The 23,282-nt window shown below is 37.1% G+C and overlaps 1 protein-coding gene across 6 annotated transcripts in view; it reads left to right on the top strand.

Moving 5' to 3' along the window:
• Positions 1-23,282, top strand: part of ARMC8 (armadillo repeat containing 8) — an 82,308-nt gene that overhangs the window by 37,065 nt on the left and 21,961 nt on the right. For 4 of the 6 annotated variants that reach the window (XR_008237487.1, XM_052803477.1, XM_052803475.1 and 1 more), the window contains 6 exons: positions 7,102-7,194; positions 10,754-10,813; positions 12,017-12,097; positions 15,714-15,789; positions 15,880-15,970; positions 19,614-19,674. Coding sequence is in view for 5 of the 6 variants with exons in the window: in XM_052803477.1 (XP_052659437.1) it covers positions 7,102-7,194; positions 10,754-10,813; positions 12,017-12,097; positions 15,714-15,789; positions 15,880-15,970; positions 19,614-19,674 (462 nt within the window). In the remaining variant the exon portion in view is untranslated. The remainder of the gene's footprint in view (positions 1-7,101; positions 7,195-10,753; positions 10,814-12,016; positions 12,098-15,713; positions 15,790-15,879; positions 15,971-19,613; positions 19,675-23,282) is intronic. The other 2 variants (XM_052803476.1, XM_052803479.1) reach the window with 1 other exon arrangement.

Here is a 23,282-nt window from a genome sequence, read left to right as displayed (position 1 = left end):
TCTGCTGCACAACAGTGACATCAGAACTTTGCTACCCTGTTCCTTACTCAGGTAAATGTGATGTCCCTTAATTAACCATAGCTACAGGAAATGATCATTTGGTGAGGGTGCCCTTGTACCCATTTTCCAATCTTCCATTCCAGTTGGGACACTTGAAAGTGAAGTATTTTATGACTGTGCTTAAGGTCCTATTTCTGCAAATCAGCTTCTTTTTTGCTTCTCTTGTGGGAATACGCAAACCCATACATTGAAAAGTAATGAATGCAGGTCCTTTGAAAAGGAGGTGTTTTTCCTACCTCTTGGAAGGTATAGCCACAACCCCCACTGCTGCAAGCTGTGTTTCACAAGGCAGCAACTGAGAAGTTGTCTTTGATTAAAGAAGTAATTATGGGCCTTATCAACACTTTATGGCAGACACTCCACGTAACAGGAAGAACTTAAAGTTCTCGTTTAGCCGCCCTGCTCCCTCTTTCTTTCTGATCACAACAGCTCCAGGGAGACTGTCACCATTTCCAGATAGCTTCAGATCTTGAATGAATGAAAGGGCTTATTCAGTAGCCTCCTGAGTTCTGCCTCTATCGGGTCCTGTTTTGAAAGGTAAGAGAATAAGTTTGTCAATGGCTTTTCATTCTTGTCCAGCAGTTCTGGAGAGGCTTCTGAAAAGTTGGTTCCGGAGTTGTATCTAAGACAGCAACTTTTCCCAGAATTTCTTTGTGGCTTGACTGCATGGAGGTTGCTGTCTCTCAAAACTTGGCCAGGAGTATTTCCAATACAAGATATTACGACTTAGCTCAATGTCTCCAAGGTCATTACAGTCATTCTAGAGGTTTCAGAGGACCTCTCAGTTAAGATCCAGGATACACAAATGCTTTAAAGAGAGCTGCTTAAAATACTTCTTTCTATTTGTAATAGGTTTGAGAGAGAATAAACATAAAATCTCATTTAAAAAAACAAAACCACGTCATCCCCAGTAACCTGAATGTTTCTCCCAGCAGAAATGCTAGGTGTCAGAAACTACATCTTTCCTCTTGAACCTTTCCTTATAGACAGGAACTTGAAGGATAAACTGCTGGCAGTTTTGAGCAGTTAGGTTCAGTTCCAAAGACAAAATAGTTCTTCAGAGGTGGAAACATTTGGGCTTTTTCCTGTAGGAACGTAGGACCTGTACTGAGAAAATGTGAAGACCTATCCATATGTGGGTTGAGCTGAATGAACACTGAGCTCTCAAAAAGGCTGGGCTTTTATTGTCTGATACTGAGATCTTGCAGAACTGCAGAACAGTAAGCAGTATCCAGACCTGCTGTGCCAGTTAAACGCATCTTGTGCTTCCTTAACTGGAAGGGTGCAGGCTTTGTTGCTGAGACTGATTTAGTGACCATCCTGCAAATGGAAATGAGGAACGACATGGAGTCCCAGGGTGAGAGATCTGTTGAGATGCAGATATATGTGCAGCCTTTTTTTTTTTTTTTTTGTAAATTCTAAGATTCTGTGTGGAGGTGTTTTATACATCTGAACTAGCCAGCTCTATGTAGCTAGGTGTGTTTTGGTTTGCTGAATAGATTCAAGCACTAAGTCAAATCCAGTTTGACTGATAGCCTGTCGCTTCAGCTCTTGCTGATCTATTTAAAACAAAAGTAATTGATTCAGTGGCAGAAAACCTTTCCAGCCCATGAAGGCATTCTGCATGTTTCTTTACAGATGTTCTCAGTTGTGATCCCATTTTCCTTCCTCAGTGGGACCCAGACAAAATTTTAGTGAGAGATTTCTATCTGTGGCAACTATGCTGGCCTTGAAGGAAGAGGCAGGTAGCAGGTATGTTCTCTGCTGTGAATGAGTCTGTCCTTACAGGAAGCTTAGAGAATGAAGGCACTGCAGCAGGATGAGTTTCTTTCTCCCTGCTGTTGAGACAATGAGGAATGAAGTTTCAGAAATCTTTGCTTTTTCCAACTTAGATGAGCTAGTAATGTTAAGTAAAAGGCATTCCTCCTTACTGTTCAGGTTCGAGATGGAAAACTTAATGTCATCTGGTGATTGACCAGGCTTGATGAAGGGGAGGAGGAATAATTCAGAGGACAAGGCTAGCAGGACAGAGCAGGATATTAACTCTGATTAACAAGGTATTCAATGAGCAATGAAACCACACTGCATAGTGTACACATGTTCTACCATGGCTCAGTGATACGCAGCTACTAAAGGAAGAATCTAGGTCATCTTCTAATGGCTTACTCCTTTCATTCCTCCTGTTTGTGATGGCTGAGCCCATGCAGTAAGGCTAAATGTTCTCTAATCTGACCTGTTTCCTAAAAATGAGAATTGTAAAATTATGAATTCTAGCTTAGAGAGCTTGAATTTAAGTTATTTGGATGAATATAAGTATTTCAGTTCTCTGACTGGGTAAAAAGAATAATAATCCTCTGTTACAAAGAAATGTTTTAAGAATAGATCTTTCAAATTTTGTTTTAAAGTTAAAAAGGAATATGAAGAAAGTAGGTAGATATTAGGATCCAAGCAGGTAAATGCAACTCTTAATTCTCTCTTTCTGAATTCTGTAACTCTGTATGAGCAGTAGTTTTGTTATACTACATGTGATGTATAGATATTTGTCATAAGTTGCCTGGAACTAGTCTTTGTTAGCAGACAACGTTTTAACGGATTTGTGAATCTCATTGTTTTAACTGCAAATTATGAATGTAGACTCAGTGTTGCTTACTAGGTTTGCTAGAAAGATCCTTTGTTACTTGCATATTAATATGAAAAAAAAATGGAATTATGTAGCCTCATATTGACACATAATTATTATTTGCATTTAGTTGGAAGTCAGTAATGTCCACACATCTTTTTACTCTTTCTAGATTCTTTCTGATAAACATACCAAAATTATTATAGAATTTGGATATATTTTAGCAGAATCAAGGGGCAAAATTAACATAATTTTCTCGTAAGCATTAAGGAAGCATTCCTGCAACTTTCCAAGAGTTTTTAACCTTTTCATACCCACAACATTTCTGATTTGGTGGAACAAAATGAGAAAGTGTATAAAAGATATCTCCAAAGAATTGCTTCTCAAATGTATCCTTTTCTAATCCAGAATATCTAATAATACAGTTCTTTATGTATTGGTAGAATTTCAGGGAACCCTTACTCTGTCAATTGCAAGGATTCATTAACCCTTATATACAGCATCATCACTGGGGTCATGGTGACACCAGAAATGCCCTGTCAGAATGTTTGGTATCAGAACAGCCCAGACTTATAAATGCTAAATTAAATTGCTTTTGATCATCCAATGTGAACACCTTCCTACCCAGGAATTTACCATTGGGCTATGATGCCACACTGGTCAGTAAAATGTTATCTTACGCAAATCACTGTGTGCCATTCTATTTCCATTTCTATAACTCTAGAGCAGAGCTTCTAAACAGTTAGAGGCTTGATTTCTGTCCACTTACATCTTTACCAAAGCTCTCTTATCTATCAAACTGCAGCCAAAAATACTCATGTGAGCAATACGGTTGAAGTTCTAGGTGAAACTGAACCATTGCATGGCAATGTCACTGGCCAGGATGTGAAATAAAAGGTTGTCAGTTCCTTCCCTGGTGTCAGATACAGGTAGAGAGATGTTATGCATTCATCTGTGTTGAATAAAAGAGTTTAACTGAGAAATTATTTTATTCAAAGATGAAAGCAATATATTTTTATTAATAGTTTGGGAGATAACTACAGGGATATGGGAAGATATGTTCTAGTAAAATCTGTGAAAGATAGCATCAAAAATCGTCACTTCTCTAGCTTCAGGTTAATTTCCAGTAGCTTCTGATACAAAGCTTGCCTTCTTGCACTTTTTGTAGATTTCAAGTGCTTTCTTAGTTAATGAAGAATAATCTAAATGTTATTCTTGTGTATTTTTCACTGAAATCTGGTTTTCATAAGCAATTCCACCAGTTCAAGTTTAAAAATCAAACAAAACCTTTCCACTAGCTTGAGGGAAGGAGTGCAAGTCCTATAGCCTTTTATTGGACCACTTCAGAGTTGGCAGCATTATTCAGTATCCAGACGTGCATTGGTCATGTGGTAAAGGTGACAGATCATGTGAGTGAATTGTATTCATTGCCTGACAGAAATGCAGATCTGTACCTGCCAATATATCTCTGTAGACAATACAGCTGCACAGAGCAGTCCATAAGAATTACACGATTGATGCAAGGGTCAAATCTGGTTGCGAGCTAGTCACCTATGATTTAGCAAATAAATTAGTTGCTACTGTTATGGCTTTCTTTTTTTCCCTAAGAACCTGAATGTATACTGACACCTATAAATTCTTACATAGAATTTCCTGGTTAGCTGAGAGAAAACCAAATTTAAAGTAAGGACAAAATACAGTTATAAAGCAATATATAATAGCAGGTGCTTATAAATTAGAACCCCACTTATTTGGAGGAAGAGACCAAAACAGGACAAATGTGGGGTTTTTTCCCTCCGCTCCCACAGTCTAGGTTTTCTACTTGTTGACATCCCCAAAGTTTGCAATGTTCGATGGTTTCCTAGATTGTGTAGAGAGAAGAACATATGTTAGCAACATTAGGGAACACTGTATCTATGCTGCTTTAATAGTGGCAGTTCAAATCCTTTTTAGCTTATGGGGATCTCCTCTGGCTAAGGATTACTGAGCTGGTGCAGATTTTTTCACTCAGCTCACTCTGCATATATTTCTCTAGTTGTGAATTCTTGTACGTCTTATCTTTGGCAAGAGCCATATCTCTGTCAATTTCATTAGACTTTAACTTTTAGACCAACATTTACATTCTTCTAGTTGCAAGTTTTGAAATAAGCCAGATTACATACTTAATGGTGATTTCCCTGCAGATTTCAGGTCTTGCATCTTACATTTTGAAGCTCCTTTTTTGACGCTTTACTGCCTCTGAATCCTGAGGTGTCTCTTTTCTCATCCCCCTACCCTCCCGACATCTTGATTGTTTTGTCTTAGGTGTACTTTATCACTGATAAGCCTCTTAGCATGTATATATGTATGTTGTGTTGAACACTAATGTGGCTGGATACCTTCAGCTGCCTAAGATTTACAGAAAATGACAAGAATCTGTTTTAATGGGTCAAATGTGTTAAACCACAGAGGAACCCTGGGTATATTATCACTTTGTTTTGCTTTAACTTAAAGGAGGAGACGCTTCAAAGTTTTGGGGACCTGCTATGACTTTGTAAGATTGTAATATGTTTTTCTTGAGAACAAGGTGGCCTGTTAGCTCCTTCTGTTTGGTTTCTCATGGATATTTGCTGCTCTGCTTGGCATATGCCGAAAACCCAGTACCCACTTAGTTTACATACCACTGCAGGCTTACCTCTATCAGAGAGAGTCAAGAGACACTTCATTATGGTTATGACCATCAGGACTATTACAACATACTTGCAGATTTAATGTCCACTATTGCCTTGCAACCAAACCAGTTCCTTGCAGGCCTTTGGATTCTGAAGTTGCAAAGAAATAGATGTGTTTGTATGTATGGCATGTGTAACAACAGAAGGTCAGATGGTGCTACTGTTGACCAGACCCTAAGAATACTGCTTAGAATAGTTTTGTCCCTTGCTTTTCCTACGCACATAAGTGTGCAATGAGCATGGATATATAGCTGGTGTACCCGGAAGAACTCCAGTTTCTAGTAAGTAACTTTCTCTCTATAGGATGCTGAAATGGCAAATGATGCTGTTGCACACTGATCCTTTCCAGTTATTGAGAAACAAGCAGTAGAAACAAGTTGTTTTTATTCTCAGTGTGTTTCTTGGCTCTGTTGTCATGTTGTTTTCTGTTGAGAATAAGAAGGCTGGGTTGTTGGCAGCAAAGCTTTCTGAAAGAAGTCTGCTAAATTTATTTTTTATATATATATATAAAAATATTAAAAATAAAATATAAATATTGCAAAGCTTTGCCTAATCTCAAATATGCATATAAATAAGAGAGACATATACATGTTTATTTTGTTAATATAAAAAAGTGTGATTGGAAATTTCCCAAGTAATTGGGAAATAAAACTTTTCATAAACCCCTGTGTATCTCTGAAGCTATAGTCAAAACAATCAGGCTAGTGCTACTTTCATTACTGTAAAAGTAGCTGAGAAGCATGAAGATTTTGCTCTAATTTTAATCCACCTCTCCCTAGTCAGAGGCTTGCAATTCATCATCCTCCTGCAGGTAAAACAAAGAGTCTGACTTACTTGTATAGAGTCAATATATTTTAAGTTCTTTCGAAAGGAAGACTCATTCAGTCTTTAATCTCTGTTCAGCACTCTATCTCATGGAAGGAAGTACTTGAGTTTACCACCTTTCCAAACTAAAATGACCAGTGTTTCTTTTAGTATCAGTGCAGTTACTGCCACTAAAATGTACTGGTAAAAGTAACTGAAAGCTTTAAAATGTTGTAATTTTGTAACTTGCCACAGAGCTTAAGTAACTGTATGTGTTTTCAGCAGGGAACTTCACTATAATGATTTTCTTCTGCTGATTTATTTGGAATTCTCTGTCATTAGTGTCACACATACTAATAGCATCTATAGCGTGTGTTTGACTTAAAGACAAAGGAAATTACTAGCCCAGATTAATAGGTTAGAAAGTGAGTGCCAAAGAATTCAAGGTGGATTGTATATTGTTCAGTCTGGCACCTTGTTCCCCTCCCTGATCTTTTCTACTAAGAGCTGAAATGAAGAGGTAAGTAAATCACACTTGTAGTAAGAAAATATTAAGACAACTCCTGGAGTAATTGCTTTCAGTGACTATGTTTGCAGTTGGTATGTTTGTTTTTCCCATTCTTTTATTGTTTTCTCATGAAGTAAAGATTCTGGAGACAAATTCCAGAAGTTTTATACCTAGCTTGCACTGACCTTTTATTTTTTCCAAGAAGATTTGGCTCAGAACTGTCACTTGTGCCTTGAAGTCTCTCTTCTGCTACTTTGGTCTTGTTCTGTGTCCACACAAGTTTCAGTGGAAGGCAGAACACTGAATGCAGAATCAGGAGTACTCTTAAGTAACAAACTGTGAAGACACTATGCTGAAATACAGCATTAATACTTTTTTCTTTTCTGACTTGTTTCCAGGATGCTACAGTTATCTCCCACCTCATGGCACTGCTCAGTAGGTCTCGATATACACAAGAATACATATGTCAGATCTTCTCACATTGCTGCAAAGTAAGAAAGAGAATACATGTTCTTTATGCAACTTTTTGTGTTTCTGGCATATAAGAAACTATGTAAGAAGATACTGCCTTTTGTGGCAGGAACATTAGGACAGTAATGACTGAACTGTTATTGCTCTGGATTTGCTGACAGATTTATTGGGGTTGATACATGTTTCTCTACAGTAGAACAAAATATGCAAATAAGTGCTTTTCTTACATGGTGTGTATATATATTTTTATGTATATATTTATACCTTTGGCTACTAAACAAAGTCAACAGTCTAGGCAAATACCAATCCTCGCTATTATCAGTATAAATTTTGGAAAGCTTATTTTTTTTTATCTGGAAGTCTCAAGACAGTGTGAACATCTCTTTGCAGAGGTCTTGCATCTGCTTTCAAGACAGCTGTTTTAAACCCAGAGAATGTCCTTTTCAGTTGAATTCTACCAGTTACAGGTTTATCCAGATACATGTTCATTCCTGCTGTATAATGCAATTCTCTTGATTTGGGAAAACTAATTTAAAAACAGTGGCAACCCCACCTGAAACACAGAAGTCTTTGTCTTTCTCTCCCCCTGCCTCCAAGTTTCCACACACCACTGTTTTTTGTATTATTGTTGTGGTTTTTTGGTAGTTACTGTACCCATGGGTTATACAGTAACTGTATCAAAATAATTCAGTGTAGGAAATCAGATTTGTACAGCATCTTTCCCTTTTGGAAAGTTTAAAACTAAAAGATCATAGATCATAGTTCTCTCCCGGACGAACAAGTGAAAAAGTTCCAAAATTTATGAATTTGTAAGTATTTACTTTGAAAAATATCTTTCCACCTTATCACTTACAATGAGTATTCTGGAACTCTGAATTATTAATTTGTTAAAAATGTATTTTTCTCTACCTTGACAGCTATTTATGTACCTTCATCCAGTTGCATTTCTTCTGTTAAGTGAAACTGAGGGCTGAAAACTGTAGAGTTAGTGTGAGAGAAAAATATAGCTCAGCTGCTAATATTTATAGAATTGTTTAAAGAAAACATTAAGACAAAATCTTACACTGGACTGTAGAAGTTCAAAGCTATTGCTAATACTGGAAAAAGAATTTGGTATTCTAAGAAGAAAAATGCACCAGTGAGGCATCTCATGTTTATGTGGCCCTTGAAAGACTCCTTAATAGGCTCAGTAGCTTGAACAGGTGAAAAATCAGCCCATGTTGACTTACAAGAAAAATAACACAGGGCTGATTATAGAGTAGTGTAGAAGTCAGTTTATATAATCAGGGGTTAGCTCTGTAGTAATATAAACCCTATTGGCTGTGTGAGAATGGCAGAGTAACTTCAGGTAATTAATCCAACATGAAAACAGTTATTGCCATCTTTTTCCAAATGAGTGAGTTAGTTACAGCTCCACTAACTTCTGGTGACTTGCATATCAAATATATTGTTAACAAAGCAAATGTCTAGTCACTTAACAAGAATAGAGGGAGGAAGGTCTTATGAACTCGGTATACTGTTTTGAATGCCTCCTCCACCCCCCAAATCACTCTTGGAACAAATTTTACAGTGAATGTTTTGAAAAAATCCAAGTTTTTGGAAAGAAAAAGTTGGTTGTGTGAACAGATAAAAACATGAATGCACAAGAAAAGCTAAGTGATAGGTATGAGTATTAGGAAATAGTTGCATTTATGGAATAAACATTAGCTGCATAACAAAGAAAAATATTTGAGGTTGAGTAAACAGATCATCACAAATGTTAAATTGATCAGGAACTCATTTCTTTTCTGCCAAGGCAAATGCAGCTGTTCAGCAAAAATCTAAAATGCCCCCTTTCTTCTTTGTTCAGTTCTTGGGTTTCAGGTCTGATTATCAAGGTCAATTACTGTATTTTCAGATGTAATAAAATAGATCCAATACAGTGAAACAGAATTAGCAGGGGATTTTCTGAGTTATATGGATAGGCAAAGTATGTTCTTACAATTAAAAAAAAAAAAAATTAAATACTGAAAGTTTCACTATTCACTACATTTTTAATGAAGACTCCATATTCCCTGCTGAGTGAGAGAACCTTTCTAATTTTTTCCTGAAGAAATGTTGTTATAAGCTTTCATATTTACGTAAGGCTTAGCATATAAAGAGGTATTGATGCTTTTATTTCTCTTTTTCCTCATCTTAGTAGATTTATTCATTAAACTAATAGTGACCTATCACAGCTCCTACCCTCCTTGTTCCTGCATACTGTTCTCTGCTTAGATCTTGTGCATCCATTTTTTTTCTTTCTTGCCAGAATCTTGTTTGGTTGGGCTTCTCAGGTTTCTTTCTTTCTCACCTGCTCAGATTTCCCTGGAAAAACTCAGACCTGTTCTCTTGAGCTAGGAAATCCTTACTTCAAGTTCCTAGCATATTTCTGCTGTTTTCTGCTTTTACTGCTTCTCACTGCATTTTTAGGGTTAAAATTAACTGATAGAAAACATAGACCCTGAAGAAGAGCCATCCTAAGCAAGGGGAAGTGTTGATTTACAGGGGGAGCAGATGCAGTTCTTAACATACGGAGCCAGGATTCTATCAACATATAAGCAAATAAGTAAACTGACATCAGATTGATGTACATGGTATGCTAAAATGCAAGTCAAAATTTACTTTTTAAGATTCTCTCTATCACAGTTGACTTGTTCCAGAGAAAGTGATTTAAGTAGGTAAGCTTTACTATTTTAATGTAAATTAAAAATTTAATTAAAAAGATAAGGTATGCATTTGAAAACACATGGTTGTATGAATAATTTGAAAAGATAGTTCTGGAACTTATATTTGAATGCTGTGACATCTCTGCATAAGTATTAATTTCACCACCAGTTGAAAATTAAAATCTTGTGTCTGGGAAAGATCCAGGATAAAGCCTGTAATCAAGGCAGCTTCCTCCCAAGCCCATTTTGAGAATGTTTTCTTATGTGATCTTAGGCCTGGTGCTGGATCGCTCAACCAAGGTACATTTGCATTTAGATATCTGCTTTTAAAATTTCATTATGGAATGAATTGTTACATTGTTCTATCCTATTGCTTTCTTGAAAATTGACATTTTATGGTGGAAAATCATGCAAGAGGTGTGATTTCTATTTCTGAAATATTGTGTTGTTCAATTGTATTTGGATAAAAAGATCACTGGCTCCTGGAACTCTGTCAGTATACCCAAAGAGAAACAAGCAGAAGGCCTTGCTATTAAATTGGTGCCTGAGCTGCTTGGAAATGATACATTAGATTCTCAAGTTTTCACATTTATATTTGAAGCTGTCCCTATGTATGGGTTAACCTGATTGTGCATTAAACAAGCTGGATTGGTGTCTGCAAACACAACATGTACAGATTAGATATTTTCATGTACGTCTAGTTATGCAAATAAGAATACACCCAAGCGTCACCTCTGTACGTGCATTTGTCCTGTTTGCACAGAATTTACCATCTGCATCTCATTGGAAAATCACTAATACTTGTGAATTACTAGAACTATCTAGGTCAATATGATTTCTTTTACTTTAATTTCATTCTTTTTTTTCACATATTTTAATGTCTGTTCTTCAGCTTCCACACTGGCATAGCTGCGGCTTTAAATCATTGCCTCAGCCACTTCTGTGTGCCAATGTAAGTTGTTTTCCTACTTCAACCATGATGTTTTAATTGCATTTTTTGGTAGAAAGCTCTTGGTGGCAGTAGCAGCTGAAGCATCTCTTAAAGCACCAGATATGTTACATCTAAAACTAATATTATGCTTTTTTTTTTTCTTAGAGGTAAGGGATGTTCTAAAAATGTTATTTTGAATATAAGAGGAATCTGATTTCAGCTGTATCTCAAATGTGAAAATAAAGTGTCACTCATGCATACTATGTTTTATAGATGTGCCCATAAACTCATCTGGCTTTGAAACAAAGATTAAGGAGTGAAGATACTTTCTTCACTTGTAGATTAGTCAAGAAATTGCATTGATGTATGATTAATGCTGTGACATTCTAAAAGCTGAATTTAAATTGCACATAGCCTGTGCTTAATGCAAAGATGACTGGAGTCATGAATCTGCTTCTAAAGAGATGTTTGTAAATCACAGATCAGATTTCACAAGAGACTATTGAGGGTTGCAGGCCCCATTGAGATTTCATGTTGTTTTCTCCAACCTCATTGAGCCTTGTCATACTACAGAAGTTCTGAGATCTTTTTACTGTAAAATTCAGTATTTGTGTTTAATTCCAAAAGCTTTTTAAATCTTGGAAAAATATTGACGTATCAGCCATTGCTGACTTAGATCTTGAAGTCAATAAATGAGTGATGGCTGACTAGATTTATTGCTAAATATATTTGAAACTAAAATAATCTGTAGGAGGAAAATGTGAATCTGTTCCCAAAGCACTGTCACATTCTGTCTGGAAACAGTTTCAGAATTAATTCCCTCTCTTTTGAAGTTAGAATTGTTGAAAATGCTTAATATTACTGGTGAAGAAGATATTAGTAACTGGGGATTTTTTTATATGATTTGTAGAGAAAATCAGGAGCTTTTGATTGTTTCCAATATGAAGAATAGAACCATAAGTATTCTATCCATGTTTCTTCATTTGTGGAAACTAATTTCATTGCCTATTGAAGAAAAGAGTGGAAATGATTACTGGAAAAGGACAGATACTATAAAAATAAGAGTTGGACTTGTTTACTTAAAAAAAAAGTTGGTATGCCAGCTGATTACAAAGTAAATGTTAGTAAATCTACCTTTAATACTTAACAATAAGTTGCAGATAGTGGAAACCTCTTATATTTTCTTTAAAAAAAATAAATTGTGTTTTATGTTTTCCTTTGAAGGGTCCAGATCACCAGACAATCTTATTTAACCATGGAGCTGTTCAGAATATCGCACATCTGTTAGTCTCCACCTCCTACAAAGTAAGACATTAAAATTATTCCGTGTTTTACATACATTTATGAAAGAAATCCAAATGAAGATTGTAAAAACTATGTCTACACGTATGAACTAGAACTATAAACAGGTATAATGTATATTTCTAGAAAAACAGTTGTTTTTATTTGTCCTATGAATTTCTATCAAAACGAGACATATTGTTTTGGAATGCTCTGTAAAGTTAAAACACCATTAATTAAAACAGAGTTGGCTGTTGTTGATCCAAAGGAGAACAGTCACTTGGCAAGCCAATAAAAATGGTCTAATTTGTTGAACAATAAATCAGAAAAAGAAATTAAGCCAAAGAAAAGCAAATGTGAGCTGTCGTAAACAGAATTCATACCTGTGAAAACATGGATACGGAATGCGTGGAAGCCACCAGCTACCTGTGCTTTGTGCTTGCTGAATTTCCCGAGTTTCAGCTCCATCTCTGTTATGTTTTGGAAGTTCATCTTGGACTATCTGAAAGTACCACCTCTGGGGAAAAGCATCATATTCTACCTGTAACTTGGTGGCAAGGAGGGTCAACTAGCTCTTCTCAGTCTAACGCCAAAATTTCAAATCCTGAGCACAGCCTTAATCTCGTGTAGATTACTTAATAAAATGTTTGAGTGCACAAAATGCTTTCTGAGGCTCTTCTGTGTAGTTTGTTTTTTTGAGGGCTAACAGATATCTGCTGTGCAAATAATTTTGAAATCTGGCTGAAGCCAATCCTATGATCCGGACTTTCTCATGAAGATACCAGTTTATCCCTGGCTCTTCTCTGCTCCGCCCCCCCCCCCCCCCCCCCCCCCCGCCCGAATGAATGATATTCATTCAGTATAAATGTCATTATTCTGAAAATAAGAAACAATTCAAAGTATCCAAATTTATCTTGAGTTATTTTTATTACAATATCTAATACAAAATATCTAATATGTTATCAGGCCGTTTTTATTTTATCGAAAGTAGGCTGTTTGCTGGTTGATTGAGACTGGATGAGATAATTGTGCTTGTCTATTTTGATCTCCTGCCTCATGCAGAACATTCTTGATGATAAAGTATCTTTCAGCAGGAAAACCAGTCTTTAAATGAGAGTTTCAAGTGAAAGGAAACTTGCTGCTCTGTTCCAGGGGCTTGTTAATCTCATGTGTGGTTCTTTTTGTTTGGTTTTGGATTGGGGGGGGGGGTGGTGGTATGAATCCAGTAGGAAGTATGCGGTCTTCACTATTTTGTTAGTGAGACTGATAAACTTCTGTTTTCTGTCTTTATGTACTAAGTAGTTTTCACCATGATCAGGCAACATTTTGCTCTTTCTCCCATTAGCTGACCTTTTTTACCATGTATCATAAGGTGAATTTTCCAGGCTATGTTTGGCTTGGAAGCCTTTCTAACAACTTCGAACCTTCCCTAATTTTTTCAAAGAGCTGCTTTAAAATAAAGAAGTTGGAGCAATGTGAATTTTTCAAGTTGCTTTTTCACCAACAAGGTACATGCAATCTTGCATTAAAATACATATATTTAGTCCTACCTTACTGGAGAGATCTATAAAGTATTCTCTATTTCCTCCTTTGCTAGTTTGGTCAGGCCTTTAAGTTCCAGGTGTACATACCAAACTGCTCTTCATACACTTTCCTCTGTTAATACTCCTGGGATTAACAGCTTCATTGTGGTCTTAGCTGCTTTCCTAGTGTTCTGCAGTAATTAGACGTTCTCAGATTTCTAATGTAACTGATACATTTTTATAGAATACCAGCCATCTCATTCTCACGCCTCTCTATACAGTTTCTTAATATTCAGCCAAATAAGAGCTTAACAGGAAAACACAGCATTTAAAAACTTTGCTTATTTTTCAATACTTGCAGTAAAGGCCAGCAAGGTATCTCAGATGATTTAGGCAGTAGGACGACACCAATAAACAGCAGAAACCCTCAAAATGGGATTTCAGTCCCCATGAGAAGAGTTTGTCTAGGTCTGCCAAGAGAATTGCCTATTATTTTTCAATAAACTCTTTTCCTTTGGTTTTGGGATTGTCCCATAGCCAGCTGTTTCTGCAAGTATCTTTCCTATGTGTTGTATCGTTACAAGTGTGCACCTTCACCACTGATGAGATGTCTAACACAAAGGGACTACAGCTTATACAGTGGAATTACAGATAATGGTTTCAAGACTATATTTACATATTTTTCCAAATGCTTGCGTTCCCTGTTTCTCATGTAACTACTGAACTAATTGCCCTTAAGTAGACATTACTAGCAAAGAAAGTAGTCATCATAGTAATTTTAATATCTTTAATCAATAGAGCAATATTATATAAAATAGTTAACTTCCAGCTAGACTTCAGTTGTCCTCAGTAGAACCTTTAGCCCCTGCCCCTGACTTCCTGCTGGCAGAAATACAGCTCTTGAGCTGTGGGTTTCACTTTTTTCAGTGCTTTTTTGATACACAATCTCTCCTTCCTGCTACTTTGAAGGATACACTGTATTCATTAGATTGTCTGAAAAGTAAATGTAACTGTTGTCAAACAAGGCTTTTGTTCTGAAGCCAGGTAGCCTGCTATCTGTTCCTCCTAAGACTTCACGACTACTGATAAGAGATCTTACTGTGGCTATGATTAGATATAAAATTAACACACAGAAGTGTGATTGTCTTTGCTGTTATTGTCTACCTTTGGACTTCCGTGTTTCTAAGACTTTTTGTTGAGGAGGATGGGATGGGCCTAAATCTAACTTGCAGTAAGTGCTTTCTGCAGTGATGGGATTCTTTAGGTCAAATTCTTGTTCCTTTTTCTTTGTTTTCACACTAAGAATATGGTAACAGAAACATGGAAAGACATGGACACAGTTTAAATATGTGCAACTGTAGAAGGTGAAGACGAAGGCTAATATCTGAACTAAATTAGATTCTTCATCTGGGAAGATGATAATGGTTGGTCTTCCCTGAGTCAAAAAAGGTGTTATGAAGACTTCACAGCCTGGTGTGACTAGGCAACCATGAAATACTGTTTGGTTACACCAAGACATGGTTTTGGACTGGAGGACAAAGATCCAGCATGAAGAAATTTGTGAATCCTTCTTGTACAGGTGATACCTGAGGCTGTGTAATAGCAGTGAAATTTATGGTATATATTTGTTTTAAGATTAGTTTAGAATCACTTCAACTGGATGGTTCTCTGTAGACATTTTATTAAACTTACCTTTAAAGGCTTCTGAAATACAAATCCCAACAACATGTATTACTGATTCTCTTACATACTTATGAGTCCTGGAAAGAAAAAGTACTACTGTTATGATACTTCCATTCTTTTGTTGTTGTTTGAATGTTTGTGAGACATCACAAATAAGACCAGTATTTCTGACTGTCTAGTTACCAAGTTTTATCCTTGCTTGTTTTTTTTCACAAGTAGTTCACAACATACCCTATAGAAGGATAATTCCAACAGGGAGATCACAGGAATGAAGGTGTGAGTTAGATGTTTCTGTCTGCCTCGTATTCATCACCTACATTTCTTATTACTTATATAGAATTATTTTCTGCAAGCCTATACAGCAGTATAGACCAATTTTTGCTTTTAAGTTAGTGTTTACATTTATACTTAATATATATAATGTTTTTACACAGGTTCGAATGCAAGCATTGAAATGCTTCTCAGTTCTAGCCTTTGAAAACCCCCAGGTATCAATGACTCTTGTAAATGGTAAGTATAATGTTGCTGTTGCTTATTTGACACTCATTTTGTTGATTGGCTGAATTAGAATTACTTGGAGTTCTCTTTCATTGTTTGCAGTGTCGGTTGATGGAGAATTGTTACCGCAAATTTTTGTGAAGATGTTACAAAGGGACAAGCCTATTGAAATGCAGCTCACATCAGCCAAATGGTAATTTTCTTTGGGAATTAGAATGAAATAGTATACAATTTAATACGTAGTTTTTAACTGTTCTGTTTTTGCTTGTTGCAAAGTAATGTGATCTAAAATCTTAGGAATAATTATAGATATTTGCATTATCTAAATCCTTGAAGAAGTGGTTCTCACCTAATAATCTTTATAGCATAACTTTCACTCTTTGCTGGATATAAACAGGAAAAAATGTTGCTGGGCAGCAGTTTAGTCAGGAATGTGTATTCAGATGTGGATTTTCACAAGCTGAACTGCAGTTTTCACAAGTAGCTTGGATTTTATGATAAGTTTTACTTTGGATAGGCTATGGTCAATTGTATGTCCTTACAGAGTATAATACTGAGATATCATCATGTAGTACAAGTTAATGTCCTTGTTGCACCACTGTTCAGAGGACTCACTCAGGTGACTGGGGCTGTGGTGTGTTGACAACTGTATGCACTAAGATGATGAGAGAGCAGAGTTAGTTCCTCTTCCCAACTGTTTTAATTAAAATAGATTATTCTTTAAGCTTCATGTCTTCATATAGCAGAACTAATGTTATTAATTAATTTTATAGTTCAAGTCAAACTTTCCCTTCTGGTGTGGGCACATTTCTGTGTGTTCATATTCATAATGACTTTCTACTCTGTGACAAAATGTGACCAAGTTCCATAACAGCAACACTAGGGTTATACTCACTTCATAAGCTGGGAATTGGCTCTCTTTAAGACCCTTTTCCTTTTGTTGTGTTGATAATGGAATAAATCACTTCAGGGGCTTAAAGAGAAAAAATTACCCACCACTATAAACTACTAAAATTAAATGTAACTCAAGAGTTTGGGCACTGATGTATTGTTTGATTATTCTTTTAGATTTTGATGGCTTATTTTTGACCTGGATTAGTGAGTTCTCTGATTCAGTTCAGCAAACAATTTCACTGACACTTGTCTCAGTGCAAGGTCTTGAGATTCTGGGTGGGGTGGGGTAGGTAGGATGGCCTCTTTTGTAATGTTGCCAGGTTATGATGACTTAACCCATTCATGAAAGCAGTTATAAAGACATTTGGGGGGGGGGGGCGTGTCTTAGGTAATCCCACTCCATGTGGGAGGTCTGTCTGGGGACCTCCCATGCTCCATTCCAACCACGACTGGTCTATGCAATCTGGTTTTACTGGTTTTGTTAGGTTTTTCTTCTTGGTGAAGAAGCCAAGTTAAATTAACTGCATTGTACAGTCTCAATCCTGATTGATTTATGTGTTTCTTTGAGAATTGAGAGAATACGTAGAGAATTAAGTATTAGAAATTTTTTTTTTCACTGATCTCGAGATACAAGGCATTGATAAGTCATGAAGGCAGGTTGGGGTTAAAAGAATTGTCTGGCTCTGGACTTTTCTTCTTGTTCTGGGATGAATGCTCCCAGGTCTATTGGTGTTCTTTACTGATCTGCTTCAAATTGGAAGGAGTTGGGTAGGCAATCCCATCTTTTGTTGTTGCTTTGCAGTACTTTGGCTCAAGCAGACCTTTGAAAGCATGGCAGAATATGATGCAGTGAAAAGCAGAAAAGAAAATTGCAGGAAAATGGAAGACAAACCAGTATCTTGAGTTTCAGACTGGGTTTCTAATTAGTCCACAGGCAGTCATCCTTCTTAGTAGGGCACTCAAGGCCTCAGTTTCACGACAGTCCTGGGGGCTTGCAAGGCCCTACTGGCTTTTCTTTTGTAAGTCCATTCCCTACTCGATTCCCTCCAAGTCAGACTATCTCTCTTTTCTTTTTTTCTATTGAGAGTAGTAGGTGCAATTGTCACAGGTCCTCTTTTTTTTCTGCTTCTAAATTAGAATTCACTCCTGCCTTGCCAGCTTTGGTCAATTAATCTGCAGTTCCTCTCTGATTTATTAGGAGAGTCCTTGGAATGCGGATGTAGAAGGGTTTTTTTATGCATTTGTGAAGCCTTTTGTTAAATTTCTGTTTGAATCCAGACTGGCATACAAGGCTATCTTAAGAATTGTTTTTCAACAATTGAAGTAGATGTGGAAGACCCAAGTTAATACCTCTTGATTGAAATGGAGTAAAGATCCTTCTTCACTTGAGCAGCAGTGTTGGCACAGAGGGAAGAGCAGTAAGCCTCTTGGGAGAACGATTTGCAGCTACAAGTGGAGCAGTAACCTTTTCTACTAAAATTACTGGAATTGCTTCCAGCTAAGCCAAGCCTATTTTGCCTGAAGTAAAAATACTTGAACTTATTTCATGTTTGAAATAGAGCTGCTTTGTCTGGCAAATAGGGTCTAGCTGGGCTAAATGGCAACTGCAAGATGGGTGCTTTCCTCCTGATTGTTCAGGTGTGAAAATGAGTATTTCGTCAGCCACAAGGCTTGGACAGTAAAAGTTTATAAAAATGATCTCTATGCTAACAATCAAGTCTTATCTTTTCTCTTCTGAGAAATAATATATACAAAGACTTCTGATTATGGGATTTTAGCTATGTCTGCCACTGGTAGGTGTTTGGAACAGGATCAATGATGTTACCTTCTAAGAGATGAAAGAACTCTTTAGGCACTTGGAAAGAGCTCAGGAATGCAGTGAATCACAATATGCTTACAGTATGTTAGCATATTACTGCTCCTCAGCTGAGCAATTATAACTGACCCTATGTATGCTTTTAACCTGCCCACTGAGAGTCGAAACATGTTAGTTTTAAGACACCTTTACTGAAATGCAATTATTTCTTTAACCTCAACTGTGGTATGATAAAAGCCAGTTACAATGGCTTAGGTCAAAAGCTAAAACAAGAGATACTTGACTGTTCCCGCACTGAGTGCAGAGCCGTTATCCCCCAGCTTCGTTCCACTTCCTTGTAGCAGGGCAGGTAAAAACGATAAACCACTTAAATGTAAAACACTTTTATTGGTGAGTGAACTACTTTGCATTTCTGGTAGCTTGGAACATGTGTACAGGTAAATTAACAAAGCAACTTATGCATTTATATGATGTTGTGTGTCAGCATTGTAGTTTGAGACCTTGGAGCTGTCATATCCACTTTCTAAGTTGCTGTCTAATAAAGAACAAATGCTGTTTTGGTTCAGTGTCAGGGACTTAATTGGGTTTATTAGCAAGGATGTGCTTATTCCAGCAGTGTGTTAAGACATGCTTGTGGACAAGCATCACAACGGTGCTGCATCTCCTAGGCTAACGCAAAGCTTGAATGGTTTCTGACTAAGCTGTCAGACTACCAACTCGCTATTGATTCTCTCCTGATTGTTTTAAGTGCTTGCCCATACTGTGTGCAGCAAGGACAGTGTATATTGCTACTTTATCTTAATGCAGGTTGTTCATTTTGGATTTTTTTGTTGGTAAAAGAGGTTTATGGATCAATCCAGTTTGATGGTTAGACCTTTTTTGACCAGTGTGTGGTATATGTATTGATCAGTGCTCCAGCAAGATGTTCTGTACTAGAAATCTGCCTAAAAGTACGCCTGTAGTAGTTTGTTCGTGTGCCCAAGTCTAGTAAGCACAAATGTATTTAAATCAATGGTGGAACAAAGGGGAGTACCTTTCATTAGCACAGTTGGTTGTTCTGCTACGTCTTACTTAAGTGCATAAAAAACAATTATAGGTGAATGTATGTTTTATTATGTTGTTACAGCCTTACTTCCATGTGCAGAGCTGGAGCAATACGGACAGATGATTCTTGCATCGTTCTTAAGGTGAGCTGGTTAAACAGTTTTCTGTTTAAAATGTTTTTCTCACATAGGGCTATCCTGTTTTTATTTGTCTCTTACAAAAAGTAGTACAAAATTGGTTCCACTGAATATTTCAAAGCACCAAGTTCTCCTGATTTTTTTTATCTAAAAAATCAGTTCCCTAGTTTCCCTTTCTGTCTTTAAGCATTTATAGTGACATGGCTTTTTAAAGAAGTTTTAAATAAAGAATTATACTAAAAGGTCAATATCCAGGAATAAATATCCTGGAGTTTGACACACATCTGTTTTGAGATTTGTAATCATTTCAGTAACCATTTTTAAGTAACATGGAAGCAACTTTACTGCCTTGGTCTCTGTATATGAACAAGGCACCAGTTTGTCTTTCAATAGCTTATTTCACAAAGCTATAGCCAGAATACTTGCACAGTTTATACGTGGAGTCTGTCACGAGTAGATGATTTCTCAGGTTTCATGATGTTTTTGTACGTTTGTCTGCTTCATAATTTGGCTAGGGAAATTTGTTACAAAAATCCCCAAACCTGTCATGCTGAAGTACTGGATTTGATTTTTATACTGCATGTGACACTATAAGGAAATTCAGTAAAGGAAACTTCATTAAATACCATGGGAATGTAATCTCTTTCTTAATAGTCACACTTCTATAGCTAGTCAAAAGAAAAAAAGAAAAAAAAGTGTTGATGAGCAAGCATATCAGCCAGAGATCAGATAATAAGAACACTGCTTGTTTCTCCATGAGATATTGAAGTATTACTGTAGTACTGCAGTAAGAAAACCTGTTTGCTTTCTTTGATAATTACTGTAGCAGCCTGGCAGACTCCAAAGCTTTTAGTATGTTTTTAGCATCCTTCATTCCAGAGAATAACACATGGTTCAGACTTAAGGAAATGCAGATTAAATGCCTGAAAAAATTATTTTTTCCCCATATGTGCCCCTGTACTGAGATTGAGAAGACTACATGTGCTCTTGGAATGAATCTAGCAAATGAAGGATCTAATCAGCAAAGCAGTCATTGTGTGGATTTGGTGGTGTGTGATCTGAGACCCAGTAACTTTTTACAAGAGTTCTTTGTCTTTGGCTGTGAAGGCCCCTCTGTGGTGTTCAGATCCCCTTGTGAACAGACAGCTAAGTGTATGTGTGACCATAGAGTGGGCTGCAAGTCCATGGTACTGCAGATAGCTGTGTGTACTGCTTAAAGCAATAAATGCTTACTGCCAAAGGCTACTGATTAGTATCTTCTGACTGTGGTCTGGTGCACACCCCTGATGGCTCCTGCAAGCTTACATTTTAAACTGGAAAACTATAATGAGAGTGTCAAGAGCTGTCCCTTAGTCCTACTCTTTGGTAATGCTGGGGAAAGAGTAGCTTGTATGTAAGATACTGAAATAAGAAAGCATATTTATTCCTTCCAATATCCATGGCCATAGAGTCTGGCATATCTACGGCTTGTGTTAGTGGGATTTTGGTATCCATTATTCCAGGTAATGACAAATGAAAAATCCATATGTTGGCTGACACAAAGGCCCATTCTTCCTGTCTTTTTATGCAAGAAAGTCCAAAATGCAATTCATTCCAGTGTTGATAGTGGTATCTGTTCTGTACCGGCATCTGGTCTTAGAGCAAGTAAGGAAGCCAAGCTGCATCCTTCTTCCTCATTCACCTATTTAGCTTTTTTCCAAGTTGACACTCCAATTCCCTGTTCTCTCTTCTTTTTTGTTACAACACCTGCAAACTGAGGGCTACAATTCTGTGCTCCCAACCTGTCTTGTTCCTGTAAACCTCATTCTTCTTTTGAAAATTTCTTCCCTTCAGAAATCCCCAACCGTCATCTCAACCACAGACTATGTCCTAGTCAGGACATGTGGGTTCCAGAACTGTGCTGCTCTGGGGAGAAGAAATAGGGGACTACTGCTGTAGGCAAAGGCAGGTTATTGCTGATAGCTGGCTGCTAACTGTTTATGTGGAGCTATGCATGCTCTGCCATGTGGGCTGAATGGATAACTACAGTCCTTTCAGACCACTATGAACTGATTTGCTTGCCAGCCCACAGCAATAAGATCACTTTGTTTCTCATGGAAGCTGCTCCAGTACAAGTAAATGTTTTAAGCTGTAGACTAAAATTTGTTGTAATACTTGAGAGTAGAATAAAGAGTGAGGAGAGAAGGAAGGCACAGAACCTTGCCTTCTTGTTCAGATTCCTCAGGTAGTTCCTTCTTTTCTTCTGGGGTCACTCCAGGAGCTCATAGTTTTAAGTCCCAGTCTGTGGTAAATCCAGTCACAAACTGTTTGACCTCTGGTGAACTAAGACAAAGCAATGCCCCCTTTAGTTTTCAGAAATTATTGAAGAGAACTTTGACCCTTTGCTATCAAACTTTCTTATTTTGGAGGACAGTCAAGGATGTGTGTTTCCAAAATGGTTTTGATTTATTTTCATTGCCTGGTTTGAGTAGTGGGTTGGTCTGTAACACGTGAAAAAATAAAATCCGTTGGGGTGGGGAGAAGGCAGAGGTGGCTGATAAATAATGGATTTGATTGGAAGGGGAATTATTTCTCTGGAATCCTAATAACGAAAGTGACTGTTTGTCCAGATAACCCTGAAGCATCCCAGCGATACCATGTGAATTAAGTATTCCATCTTTACAGTCCATTTTCAGACTTTTATCTGCTGGCCAGAAAAGGTCAGGTGTGCTTTGTGGTTCTTCATCTTATACCTCTAATGCAGTCCCCTACTCCTCTGCATTAATTATGTTGTACTGACCTGTAGGTCTAATGGAACAGTTAAAATGTGTCCTTCAGAATTCTTGATTTTGTTTTTTTTAAACAGATGGAGTTGCTAAAAGTTGGAAAGTATGCGATTTGTGTTTCTTGGGTGCTTGCAGCCAGTGACTTAACAACATCTAGCCCTTGAATTCCAAAAAATAGCTCATTTCAGGCCATTTGACCTTGGAAAGAATTGGGAAGTACATTATCTTTGTGATTTAGGCATGGAATTCCGCTTCTTTTCATTGTTACTCCACCTGAATGTGATTTCTTTGAGAGCTTATGTTCTTCAGCTTTCATGATTTTATTTACGCTAGCCTCAGTTTTTAATATACCTTATACCAGATTGGTAATTGAAACTGAGGATACTTAATCATTATGCTGCACTTCTAAATTCTACAGATTAAAAAGTATAGTAATAATTAAATGCCTGAAGGCTTTTAAAGCAAACTTTGAACAAACTTGCAGAGGTCCTAGAAATCTCACTTTTGGAATGAGGTAATTTCTGAGGGCTGCTTAAATTTACCAAACCTCAGCAGCTGTCGTCTTTTTTAAAGAGTTCTGGCAAACTTCCTAAGGAAGCAGAAGGTCCTTAGGTGTGTCTGTGCTGTCAAGCTGAAAGTCTTATCTGATGTCTTAAGTGACAGATACGCAGAGAGGAAGTGCTTTGGCTCACTGGATTAGGTGCAAGATTCACAACCTAAATGGTAATCCTTGTGGTAACATCTACTTTTTTAATAAACGTAGGCAAGTCCTGTAACTCTGCTTCCTTACCTGTGGAATGAGGATAAGATATTTATCTATTTAATCATTTGAACAGTCAATGGATAAAT

Source organism: Harpia harpyja, chromosome 12, assembly GCF_026419915.1.
Source record: "Harpia harpyja isolate bHarHar1 chromosome 12, bHarHar1 primary haplotype, whole genome shotgun sequence".
NCBI classification, from domain to species: Eukaryota; Metazoa; Chordata; class Aves; order Accipitriformes; family Accipitridae; genus Harpia; species Harpia harpyja.
Note: the sequence above shows the minus strand (reverse complement) of the source record. Positions and strands in the feature narration are given on the sequence as shown.